The sequence below is a fragment of the Typopeltis vanoorti genome, chromosome 6, assembly GCF_054136105.1.
Source record: "Typopeltis vanoorti isolate ZY-2024b chromosome 6, IOZ_Tvanoo_1.0, whole genome shotgun sequence".
Lineage (NCBI taxonomy): Eukaryota > Metazoa > Arthropoda > Arachnida > Uropygi > Thelyphonidae > Typopeltis > Typopeltis vanoorti.
In genome coordinates this window covers 22,238,039-22,251,865 of record NC_143554.1, presented here as the reverse complement: position 1 = coordinate 22,251,865, position 13,827 = coordinate 22,238,039, and the positions used below count along the sequence as shown (strand labels likewise).

Here is a 13,827-nt window from a genome sequence, read left to right as displayed (position 1 = left end):
ATGCCGAGCAGACCAAATTAGTGCAGAAATAAATTTCAACTTGCTCCATTACATTGCATCTTCTGTTTTGCCGGCGAAGGTTGGTCGATTGGTAGAGCCTCTGCTACTAATGGCTCAGTTAAGTATGTTTGAGCGCGGTTAGTAGTTGGAAGGGGACCAATCGTTCGATGCTGTCGGCACACTCTCCCTCGATGAGTCTTTGGACTCCCTGGAGGTGTCAAAATAATAATAATAATAATAATAATAATAATAAAACAGTAGAGTTCTAAGAACAGAACCCTGAGACATGCTACTGGCCACCTTTTTCTGAGATACTTCTCCATCATACTCAACTTGCTATTCAGAGAGTTTGTATCTTCTGCAAATCGTACATCAACTTATCACATGGTAATCTATCAAACACTTTTGCAGAGTCCAGGAATATCACTGTATGCTAGAAGAAACTGATCACGCTAGGAATCTTGGAAGTTTAGTAGACAGGCAGTAGAAGTTCAAGGGCAATATAAGAAAGATTGTAAATACATTTGAAGATAATTGTAATGCTGAAATGAATCTTGACATGTAAAGATAAAGAAGTAATCTTACATCCTTACAAGGCATTGATAAGCCTCACTTGGACTACTGCACACAGGCCCATGGTGATTCTGATCCAAAAGAGTGTTAAAAAATTATATTTGGATTGTTATTTGAGATACTTAAGCCATGAGGGGAGGTTCTTTCTTTCTTTACTATCTGAACTTAAATTGGAACGACTTCCCCCCCCCCTTCTCTCTCTTTCATATATGAGGGAAGTCTTACTTTAATATACATCAGTAATTTTTTAAATAGCTAATGAATTATCAATATTTTCTTAGTTATACCATTGTGTTATGTATAACATCACAGCTCTAACTTTTCAAATCAATTCATTGTTCTACTTTGAAATTAAATATTATCATAATTAATGATGACTTATAATATTCAGGATGAAATATTATTATTAAACAAGACCTCATGGAGTCAAAGACTCATCTAGGAGGTCCTTTTATCTCTCACACATCTCATCATACCACGTCTTAAACACATTCAAACTCCTTGCAGACACCACACTCTCAGGCAAGGCATTCCAATCACTCGCAACTCTGCACGAAAAAAACCTGCCTCTCACTCCCCTACTCACACCCTCTTTATACAGTTTCCAGGGATGACCTCTGGTTCTCCCCTGATCTCCCACTATTCTCTGTAGAACTTCTCCACCATTGATCCTATAACAACCCCTTACCAACTTGTAGGTCTCTATCATATCTCCCCTCTCCCTTCTCTCCACTAGACTCTGCAAATTACATCTTTTCAATCTTTCCTAATACTCGGCATTCCAGAGGTCAGAAACTACCTTAGTCAGTCGCCTTTGGACCATTTCCAACATCTCTTCATCCTTCTGAAAACCTGGTGACCAAATCTGGGCACAATAGTCCATGTGTGGCCTAATCAAAGCCTTATACAATGGAACAAGAATTTCCCTACTTCTACACGTCAGTGTCCTCCGCATCATTCCCAGAAGTCTTTGTGTTGTCTTCACAATTTTGGCGATGTGTCCCCTAAATTTTAGATCCTTATCCACTATCACCCCCAGATCTATTAATTCCTCTACATCCAAAAATATATTCTCACCAAGCAAAAATTCTGCATCCCATCTTTGTTTTCCAAATTTTAAAACCTTACATTTTGCAACATTGAACTCGCATCCCCATTCGCTTGCCCAATTACTCAATTTATTCAAGTCTTCTTGCAATGCCACAACATCTTCACTACTCTTTATAGTTCGTCCCAACTTTGCATCATCTGCAAACAACTGAATATCTCCATCCAAATCTTCGCCAATATCATTAATATACAAGTTAAATAGTAATGGCCCTAAAACAGATCCCTGAGGCACTCCACTAGTGACTTTCCTTTTCCTGGATATTGCACCCCATACACAACTTGTTGATACTTATCAGATAGCCAGTCTCCAATCCAATGCACTAATTTAATATTCAACCCCATCTGCTCTAGTTTGACTGTCAACTTATCATGAGGTACTCTATCAAAAGCTTTTGCGAAATCCAAGTATATTACTGTGTATCCTTCTCCTCTGTCCAAGGAAGCAGTCACTTTATTGTAATAAGTAAGTAGATTACTAAAACATGACCTCCCTTTAGCAAATCCATGCTGTCCATCAAAGATTATACCACTGTTGTCAACCCAACTCTGGATCCTAGTTCTCACAAGCTTCTCCAACAACTTAACCACAACAGCTGACACACAGATAGGCCTATAGTTTGATGCTTGAGTTCGATCACCTCCTTTATGAAGTGGCACAATCTTGCCCTCCTTCCACTCTTTAGGGACTTGACCGAGTGAAAGACTCGTATTAAAAAAATATGTCAAGGCAGGTGTCAACTCTCTGGCACATTCCTTCAGAATACGCGGTGATATATTATCAAGTCCCACAGCCTTATTTACATCTAGTTTACTCAACTCCCCAAACACCTCTTGCTCACTTACAGCCAGTCTCTCCTCCCCATCATCAACTGCTCTTAATCTCTCCATGAAGTCACATTCACAAGATTGAAAGATCTTTATGAACTGCTCATTAAGTATCTCCACCACACATTCTGCAACAGCTGTCTTTATACCATTTCCTCTAATCAATGTCATCGTTCCATAATCATTCTTTCTTTTGCTGGCTACATATCAAAAGAACTCCCTAGGATTCTTTTTAGCTTCATTAGCTAACTGCTGTTCATACCTCTCTTTAGCTACTCTCACCAACCAAGTCACCCTCCTTGCCTGGTCTTTGTAGACCTCATGAAATTGGTTACTTCCACTTCTCTTATGTGGCCTCCACAATGCCCTTTTTCTCTTTATTGCATGCTTAATCTCTTTATTCATCCATCTCACACCTACCTTATTTAACCTTCTGACCCTTGGAATACATTTAGACATTGCATCTACTAAATATTTTTTTGAAAATCTCCCAAGCTGCATTGATCTCTTTTCCAGCTAACTCCTCATTCCATGCTACACCTGCAAGCTGTCTCCTGAGCTCTTCATAATCACCCCCCTTTTAGTTCCACATATACCCTTTTTTCACAGGGGTCCTTGCACTGCTGGCAACCACCCAAGTAATCACCTCATGGTCACTTTCACCAATTGGTGGATGATTTGATACCTCATTGATAATTACATCCTCCGATGAGATGACCAAATCCAAGACCCTTAATCCTCTTGTGCCCTCTGGTACATACTGTCTGAGGTAGTTATCCCTCAAAAACTCAAGAAACTCATTTTCTTTACTTCCAGTTGCTATCTCTTCATTCCAGTCTATATTGCCATAATTAAAATCACCCATAATGATCACCCTTTTCTTATTTGCTTGGCTTATTTGACTATACATTTCACTATCACCACCATCCACATTACCAGGTCTATAACAACATCCCACCAAGTATTTGATTCTATTCACCTCTATCTCACACCATACTGCCTCAAAACCACTGGCCCCATTTCCCTCTTGCATCTCTACCTTGTATGGACATAACTCTTTCTCTATCATCAATAGCACTCCCCCTCCCTTTTTACCTCTTCTATCCTCACAAAACACATCATACCTTTCCATCTCTATTCCTATCAGGATGTCATCCTCATCTAACCATGTCTCACTTATTCCGACAATCTCTGGGTGCACAGACACAATTAGTGCAACCATTTCATCCGCCTTGTTTCTTATACTTCTAGCATTGGTATACAAACACAACTCATTTCTGGATCTGCAGCTAGTTCCACTAATACCACTCACTCGATGTGATCTCTCCGTGCTGGACTGGGGCCATTTCCCTTTCTGCTTCTTCATTTTAGAACCCTTTGCAATTCCATCTGTTTCCTTTTGATCCCTGATCATCCCATTACTTTCCTGCCTACACATGCTCTCACCTCCTCTTGGAGCATCCACCTTTCTCACGCTGTGTATCCCTGTCCACCCTGAGCCTCCCCGTTTCCCTGCTCCTCTTGCACACCCATTCTCTCATTTTCTATACTCATACCATTCACTTCCCCATTCATTTCCACTTCTTCAATCTCTCCTGTCTTACTCCCATGCTCTTCCACATCACTCCCCTCTCGATCTGATTCATTCTCTCTATTCACTTCTCCACTTTTCAGCAGCAGTCTCTCCATCTGACTCACACCATAACCAATCAAATGCAGTCCATCGCTCCCATACAGCTCACTTCATCCCTCAAACTCATTCCACACATTAACAAACTGTACTCCCATCTCCTCACACATTTCAGCCAGAATATCATTCATAATCCTTGCTCTCCGCATCATTTCACCACAATCATACCTAGGCAACACACTGACTACCCTTCCTGTCACACTATTCTCCTTTATCTTTCCAAGCAGTCTCCTGACATTCATTTTGACATGCTCTTTGTTCTCTCTCAAATCATTTGTACCAATTAATGCAATTAACTCTTTTGCTCGTTCCTGCCTCATATTCAATGCCTCAATCACTCTAATCATTTTACCACCTGGAAAACATACCTTGTGCATTTTATCCTCTAGCACACCTTTAATAATGGAGTCGCCATACAACGCCACTCGCTCATCTTTTGTTAACTCTTTCATGCCATCATGATTTATTTTAATAGTTTTGACCTGAATTCTCTTAATTTCATTCCACATCCATTTCATTTCTTGCTTCATCCAATCCAATTCACCTTCCAAACCTTGCGACACATTCTCTCTATCATTAAATCTTTCTAACTTTCTAACTCTCGACCCTCTCTTCTCACTTTCCCTCTGATTCATCCTTCTTTGTTTCCGTACTTTCGGTCCAACATACGTCCAACTTTCACTATCATTCTTCTCACTTTCACTCTCGCATATCTTTCTTTGTTTCCGTACTTTCGGACTAACATGCGTCCAACTTTCGCCATCAGTCATTCTTTTTTTGCTATCATTCATTCTTTCGATTTTTTTTACTTGCGATTTCTGCATCATGCCATTTCTACTTTCATTCGTTCTCTCAATTTCGTTTCTTTCCGCCTCACTTTCTTCCCTTTTAACATCCGTTACGGTTGTCAAATCGCTCTTTTTCTTTTATCCTGATTTTTTAACATTTTTTCGCCTGTCTTTCTCACAATCCTCTTTCAAACGTGCACTCGCGGCACAATCGGTGCTAGCACTTTCTGTCATCAACTTCATATTCGCATTCATCAATTCCTCGTTCAGGTCACATTTTGCACACGCCCTTCTTCCATCCGCACTAAACATCCACAAATTATTTATGTAATCGAAGGAATACATATAACAGACCTCACACTTAACGAAACGACTGAAATCGAAATTAAAATTATCAAATGACAATGATGCCGCCATTTTTTTTTTTTTCTCTGCAGGTTACTAGGGCTAATATTAACGATTTCATATTTAGTTTAAGCAAGAAAAAAAAACCCACACTAATAATATCGGTAGCGTACAACGTTTACAGCCGCTCATACTTAAACAATTACGCATATATACTTAATTATTCCTAGTAAAACTTATCTGAATCAGGAGCTCTTCAAAACACGTCCGTAGCGCTTCTCCCACTTGGATGGAGACATTCAGTTGTTTGCAAATGATGCAAAGTTGGGACGAACCATGAAGAGTAGAGATCTTGTGGCCTTACAAGAAGACTTGAATAAATTGAGTGATTGGGCACAGGAATGTGGATGTGAGTTCAATGTTGCAAAATGTAAGGTTTAAAAATTTGGGAAACAAAGATGGGATGCAGAATTTATGCTTAGCGAGGGTATGTTATCAGGGATGGAGGAAATAAGAGATCTGGGGGTAATAGTGGATAAGGATCTGAAATTTAGGGGAGACATAGCCAAAATTGTGAAGACAACACAAAGGCTTCTGGGAATGATGCTGAGGACAATGACTTGTATAAGTAGGGAGATTCTTGTTCCGTTCTATAAGGCTTTGATTAGGCCACACATGGACTCTTGTACCCAGATTTGGTCACATGGTTTTCAGAAGGATGAAAAGATATTAGAAAGGGTCCAGAGGGCGACTGACTAAGGTAGTTTCTAACCTCTGGAATGCTGAGTATGAGGAAAGATTTAGAAGATGCAATTTGCGGAGTCTGGTAGACAGGAGGAAGAGGAGAGATATAATAGACCTACAAGTTAGTAAGGGGTTGTTATTAGGATAAATGTTGGGAGAGGTTCTACAGAAAATAGTGGGAGACCAGGGAAGAACCAGAGGTCATCCCTGGAAACTGTATAAGGAGGGTGTGAATAGGGGAGTGTAAAGCAGGATTTTTTTCATGCAGAGTTGTGAATAATTGGAATGCCTTGCCTGAGAGTGTGGTGTCTGCAGAGAATTTGTGTGTTTAAAGCATGGTATGATTAGCTGTTTGTATGATAAAAGGCCTCCCAGATGATTCTTTGACTCCATGGGGTCTTGGGTAATAATAAAATAAACAGTTTAGTATATCTGATAGGATACTGCTATAATCCACGGAATGCAGAGAATAGTGATTGTGAGATGGTTAGGCAAATTAGTTGGCCATATAAAAAGGTGATCCTGATGGGAGACATTAATAACAGGAATATAGAATAGAACAAGGACAGTGAGTTTATGGAATTTTTGAGAGATAAGTATCTTAAGCAGCATGTGATTGAAGCAACTAGAGGCTTTAATGTTTTCGATTTCTGATAACTTCACAAGATGTAGTTAAAGATGTGTTGACATTGCTGCCGATTGGTGAGAGTGATCACGAGGTACTTCTTTGGGAAGTGATGAAACAACAAAAGGTTACTGACAATAATGGATACAAGTGGAAGTATAAAGCAGGTGATTATATAGGAAACTATATGTAGTCAGTTAGCATCAATACATTAGGTTGATGAGCTGAGCAGAAAAGATGTTGATAATACATGGAAACTCACAATGCAGTATCTGACAAAAGCAATGTATAACTGCATGCCATGGCTAAGTGAGTAAATAGAGTAGAGTAGTCATGGCAGCAGAATAACAGCTGCAAAAGGATATAGTGGAATTATTGAACAAGCACTTTATCAGCATATATCATACTGGTGTAAGTGATGCTGTGCAATATATAGAAGAGAGGCAAGGTTTATGAGAACTGGAAGTGGAGGTGTATCAGTTTTGGTTGGGTTAGATATTAATAAGGCTGTGGGAATAGATAACCACAGTAATTAACTTTAATTAAATGTAAATACAGATATTTCATACTGAAAATAACAGTACATCATCAGTGTGTAGAAACAAGCAAATCAAAGAAACAGGAATACAATTTACATACAATAGTCGTTTATCAATTAAAAACTGTTGCCACATGCTAGAAATTAATATTAACATATGATATTATTAAACTACAGTTTGTCTTTTGTAGATGGTAACAGATGAGAAATTTTTTTTTGTAGGAAAATATGTGGAAATAAAGTGATACTACTTCAAATCAAATTTTACCAATAGTTTCAGAGAAATACCAGAGATATAAGGGATTGGAACCCTGCTGTCTGTTGAAGAATTCTGAGGTGTTGGAGCATAGGAGGCAGTTATCTGCTGGATTTGATTAGGGTTGTAATCATTAAATTCCATTAAAGATTTGATAGAAGTTCTTGTTGTAAGCTTGAGGAACAGGAGCACACATCTGCTATGCACTGATGATGATGTACCATTATTTTCGGTACAAAATATCTGTACTTTCATTTCATTAAAGTTAATTACTGTGTAATTTGTTGTTTGAAGTTTTGAGAGCATATTGCTAGTGTTGCAAAGACTGCACATCATACTGCTGCTGCAGTGGAAAGTACTTTAACATGCAGGGATAAAGTGGTTGTGCCACTGTATTACGCACTGGTCAGGCCACACTTGGACTATTGTGCTCCAATCTGGTCACCTGGTTTTCATTGTAATGTGGAGACATTGGAGAGGGTCCAGAGGTGAGTGACTGAGACAATGTCAGGAGTTTAGAATGCTGGCTATGAGAAGAGTTGAAGAGATCTGAAATACAGAGTTTGGTAGATAGGAGGAAGAGAGGTGATATGATAGAAACATTTATGTTAGAGGATTTTATCAGATTAATCCAGAGGGAATTATAAAAGGAGTAAAGGGTGAGAGAGGAAGAACTAGAGGCCATCTCTTGAAGTTACATAAGAGTGTTGTGAAGATGGGTATGAGTAGATTTTTACATGGAGAATTTTCAGTGAGTGGAACATATTACCAGAATATGTTGTTAATGCAAGGAGTGTTATAGATTTTAAGGCTTAGTATGATAAAAATGTTGCCAGCTGAATGAACCTCCCACAATGAGTCTGACTCCATGGAGGGTGTAATAATAGTAATAATAATAATATATACATGAAGATAGGATACATTATTAGATATTCTATAAATAAATAGAAACATGTTTGGAATATAGGTTTGAGTATTATTAATTAATTGTATGTGTCAATATTTGATTTTTAAGTTTAAAACTTCTCTTAAATTTTTTTTCAGATAAATCTATTGATTACAGGGTAAGTCAATCTATGTTGCTTTCTGGATAAATTATTAGAATCTTCAATTCAATTAAAAGTATCCTGTCAGCTAAAGATAGTTCATTAATTTTCAGATAATATTTTGACTCTTGATTTCTACATATTGAATAAACATAAAATTAAACTCCATTATGGAATTATAATGCTGTGAAGACAAATTATGCCTACAAGACATATTTATTCCACATTCTTGATTGTTTTTGTACCCTTTAACAATGATCATAATATAACATAACATGGTGGCTCTCTTTCACACCATAGTGTAAAGCTGACCTGGTATGATTTTCTTTAATATTACTTGACATGCTCTCCTTTTTTGAATTAATGATCTCATTATCTAACCTATAAATGAATTATCTAACCTTCAATGAAGTACGCTTTAAAGCGTACTTCATTGAAGATTGCATGATTTTTTTACTGAATGTTATGAATTGTGTTACATTTCCCTTCAAGCTTGGATTCTCATATAAAGTGATTTTGAATACTTCATTGAATTCTTTAAATGTTTGTTAACAATGATCATAATATAATATAACATGGTGGCTCTCTTTCACACCAAAGTGTAAAGCTGACCTGGTATTATTTTCTTTAATATTACTTGAAATGCTCTCTTTTTTGTCTTCATGATCTCATTATCTAACCTATATAGTTTTCTGCATAATTACAATCCACATGAATGAATATGTATAAACTGTATAAGAAATCATTTAAATTTGCTCAGGACTCTGAATAATTCCTCGAAGTAAAAAAAAAATAAAACAAAATAAATATCACTTATTTCAGTAACCTCCATAGTCAATGCACCCATCATGGGAGGCCCACTATAGTATGTCTGCTTAAGATGATAAAATTTATTATTCCTATTCAATCTGCTTGTTGCAGGTCTTAAGTATGTGTCACAACTTATTGAACTCTAAACCTCTCCACTCTTTCTGATACTCTTCACACTACGCAACATTGGACATTGCTGGGAAACAATGTGTGTGCTAGCATACAAACATGGGAGGATGAAATGTGGACATAATGGGCAAGGACAATAATGGTAAGAGTTGAATTAATAAAATTTTATTCAGTGATATGGTGTGTGTGCAAACAATGCATACCTGAAATGCTGACTTGTGAATACATTTGGATAGTACTCCATAAAGTGGAAGATGAGTGGTTGGAAGTACCAACAATCATGGGTACAAATGAAATGGTTAAGAAGGATTCAACATAAAAGAGAGAAGATTTTCCGAGGTAACTTTTGAGGAGAAGAGCACGGAAGATAGATGATAGCCAGAATGGTGCAATGAAGTTTTTCAAATTGCAATGAGGAGTTCACTGGAAAGCAGATCAGTGCAGCTTGGGAGATATTCAAGAATTGTCTGGTAGAAGCAATGTCTAAAGGTATTTCAAGGATCTGAAGGTTAAATTAGTTAGGTCTAAAATGGATGAATAAAGAGATTAAGCCTACAATACAAAGGCATTATGGAGGCAGCAAAAGAGAAGTGGTAATAATCAGTTCATGAGAATTACAAAGAACAGACAAGGAAAGTGACTTGTTTAGTAAGGTTAGCAAAAATGAAGTATGGGCAGCAGTTAGCTTTTGATATGTAGCAAGCAAAAAAAAATGATTATGGAAGGATGGCGTTGATTGGAGAAAATGGTATAAAAACAACTGCTGCAGAGGCTATAGATCAGATATTTAATGAGTAGTTAAAGGTGTTCCATTCCTGTGAATGTAACATCATAGAGAGTTTGAGAGCAGTTCGTGATGAAAGACTGACTGTAAGTGCGAAAGAGATATATGGGGAATTGAGCAAATTTGATGTTAATAAGGCTGAGTACCTTGATAATATATTTTGTTATATATTATATTATTATGTATATAATATATATTAGATAATATATTATGGTGATAATATATTATTATCACCATATATTTTGAAGGAATGTGCCAGGGAGTTGGCATCTGCCTTGACATAATTGTTTAATAGGAGTCATGCACTGGGTCAGGTTTCAAAAGAGTGGAAGGAAGGCAAGATTGTCATGCTTCATACGGGAGATGATAAAAATCAAGCATCAAATTATAGGCTCATGTGTGTCAATAGTTGTGGTTAAAGTATTGAAGAGGCTGGTGAGAACTAGGATCCAGATTTGGTTTGACAATAATGGTATTACCTTTGATGGATAGCATGGATTTGCTAAAGGGAAGTCATGTTTTAGTAATCTACTTACTTAAAAGGAGAATTTTGCAAAGGCTTTTGATAATTATCACATGATAAGTTGATATTCAAACTAGAGCAGATGGCATTGGATTGGAGATTGGCTGTCTGATAGGTATCAGCAAGTTGTGTATGGGAGAGCAATAACCCGGAAGAGGAAAGTCACTAGGGGTGACTCAGGTCTGTTTTAGCTTCAGTGCTGTTTAATCCTGTATGTTAATGAATATTGGGGAGATTTAGATGGGGATATTCACTTGTTTGGAGATGATGCAATGTTGGGACAAACTATGAGGAGTAGAGCAGATGTAATGGCTGGGAGTGGGATGCCAGTTCAATGTTGTAAAATTTAAATTATAAGGACCTAAAATTTAGAGGACATTGCCAAAATTGTGAGGACAATACAATGAATTCTGGGAATGATGTGGCAGACACTGACTTGTAGTAAGATGATTCTTGTTCCATTGTGTAAGGCCCTGATTAGGCCACACATGGACTACTATGCACAGATTTGGTCACCTGGTTTTTAAAAGGATGAAGAGATTTTGGAAAGGGTCCAGAGGTGACTGACTATGGTAGTTTCTGATTTTCAGAATGTTGAAGATGAGGAAAGGTTGAGAAGATGCAATTTAGAGTTTAGTGGATAGGAGGATCAAGGCTGATATGATAGAGACAGACAATTTGGAAAGAGGTTGTTCTAGGATAAATGTTGAAAAAGTTTTTCGTAACATGGTTGGAGAATAAGCGGTCATCCCTGGAAGCTGTATAAGGAGGGTGTGAACAAGGGAATGAGAAGCAGGTTTTTTGCATGCATATGTGAATGATTAGAATACCTTGCCTGAGAGTATGGTGTCTGCAGAGAATTTGAACTTGGTTAAAGTTTGTTATGATGAGCTGTGTGTATTACAAAGGGACTTAAGTAAGGCACTACTGGTAATTAAGTTATTGCTGGCCTAACTCTTTGGGTCATTGGGACTTGAAAAAAGATCAAGTATAGTATCATCATTGCCCAATTGGTGTCTGATGCTTGTTTCATCATCTGTTGCCACTTCTTTCCGTCCACTGTCAGATGACTCAAATCCTGCAAACTCTTTCCATATTAGTCTTTCATATCATCTACCCAAGCATCATGGTTTTGATCTTTCTACTGTTATCCATTCTGCAGATATGTCCAAAAAACTTCAGTTTTCTTTGAATTAGTTTGTGCATTATATTTTCTTTCCAATTTACTTTGCGATGCAGTTCATTTGTTACATTTTGTACCCATCCAATTTGAAGAATCTGTCTATAACATGTTCTTTTGAAAGCCAATATTTGTCTCAGTTTTTGACCATTACCAATGACTCACAATCGTAGAGATCACTTGTGAATGTGCATGTTTCCAGCAGTCTCAGCTTTATGGGAAGGCTCACTGATTTACTCTTCCATATCTTGTCCATTGCCTGTAAATTTACTTCAGCTTTTGTTATCCAGGATCTTTCTTTCTTATAATCTAAATCATGAGTCATATTGCTTCTTAGGTATGTGAAGCTCCTAACCTCTTCCAACTCTTGTCCGTTGACCTTTAATTGCAGTTCCATCCTCTTTTCTCTAAATATATCTCTGAATGTTTTTGTTTTATCGATGTTCATTATTATTATTATTACGTGTAGCTCCATGGAGTCAGTAGACTCATCGCAGGAGTCTACTATCAAAACAATATCTATCATATCTGTTCTTGAATTCATTTACAAACTCGCAGCTGAACCAGGCCATGCATTCCACTCATTCACCACCCTCCAGGCTCGTTCTCACACTCTTGTTAACCACACTTTTCTTTAATTTCCAGGGATGACCTCTTGTTCTTCCATCACTATCACACAGCTGAAACATTTCACCTGCATCAATCTTATAAAACCCTTTTAGTAATTTAAATGTTTCTATCATATCCCCCTCTCCTCTGCCTATCAACCAACCTCTGCAATCCACAAGCTCTAAGTCTATCAATGTAGGGAGAATTTTTACATCATTTCTAACTTAGTCACTCTCCTCTGAGCCCTTTCCACAACCACCTCATCTGCAAGGAATCCAGGTGACCAGACCTGAGCATAATAATCCAAATGTGGAAGTATCAATGCTTTATAAAAAGGAATAATAAACTTTTTATCTCTGGATGTTAGTGTGTTTCTTAACTTGGACATTACTTGTCCAAGATTGCACAAGTAATCCTATGTGCAATCTTGGACACCTTAGCAATGTGTCCCATGAACTTCATCTCCCTATCTACCAACACCCCCAAGTCCCTAGCCTCATCAATCTCTTGGAGTAATGTTCCATCAATGTAGTACACAGCTGGTTATCTTTTAATCCCAAAATGGATAACTTTACACTTTTTCACATTGAACTGACATCCATTTCCTTTTGCCCATTTTACCAGCTTATTTAAATCATCCTGCAAACTCTCAACATCAGCTTGATTTTTTTTATTGCGCTACCCAACTTTGCATCATCAGCAAACATACTCTATGGGAGGAGTTATACTGGAGGAAGTAGGGAAGACAAGAGATCTGGGGTTGATGATTGATAGAAACCTGAAATTTAGGGGACATATTGCAAAGGTGGTGAAGGTAACACAAAGGATTGCTGCAATAATGAGAAGGACACTGACCTGCAGAGATAAGTTATCATTCCGTTGTATAAGACCCTGATCAGACCACACTTGACTATTGTTCTCAGATTTGGTCCCCAGGATTTGAAGGGGATAAATTAACTGTGGAAAGGGTACAAAGGCAGATAACAAAGATGGTTTCAGGACTGTACAATGATAGTTATGAGGATCGGCTGAGGGAATGTGGACTGCAGAGTTTAGTGGATAGAAGGAGAGGTGATATGATTGAAACTTTTAAACTGTTGAGCAGTGGTTACAGGGTTGACACTGGGGAGTTCTTTCGCTTGGTTGAACAGCGGGAAGGAGTGATGATGAGGCCATCCCTGGAAGTTATGAAAGGAAACTGTGAGCAGGGGGGGGGTGAGGAGTGGTTTCTTTGCATGGAGGGTGGTTGAAT

At 37.8% G+C, this 13,827-nt stretch overlaps 1 protein-coding gene across 1 annotated transcript in view; it reads left to right on the top strand.

Annotated features, from left to right (window-relative positions):
- The window catches only part of LOC150105334 (tyrosine decarboxylase-like), a 311,867-nt gene that overhangs the window by 232,142 nt on the left and 65,898 nt on the right, over positions 1-13,827 (top strand). Inside the window, exon 11 of the mRNA XM_090393931.1 lies at positions 8,539-8,558. Coding sequence (XP_090250057.1) covers positions 8,539-8,558 — 20 coding nt within the window. The remainder of the gene's footprint in view (positions 1-8,538; positions 8,559-13,827) is intronic.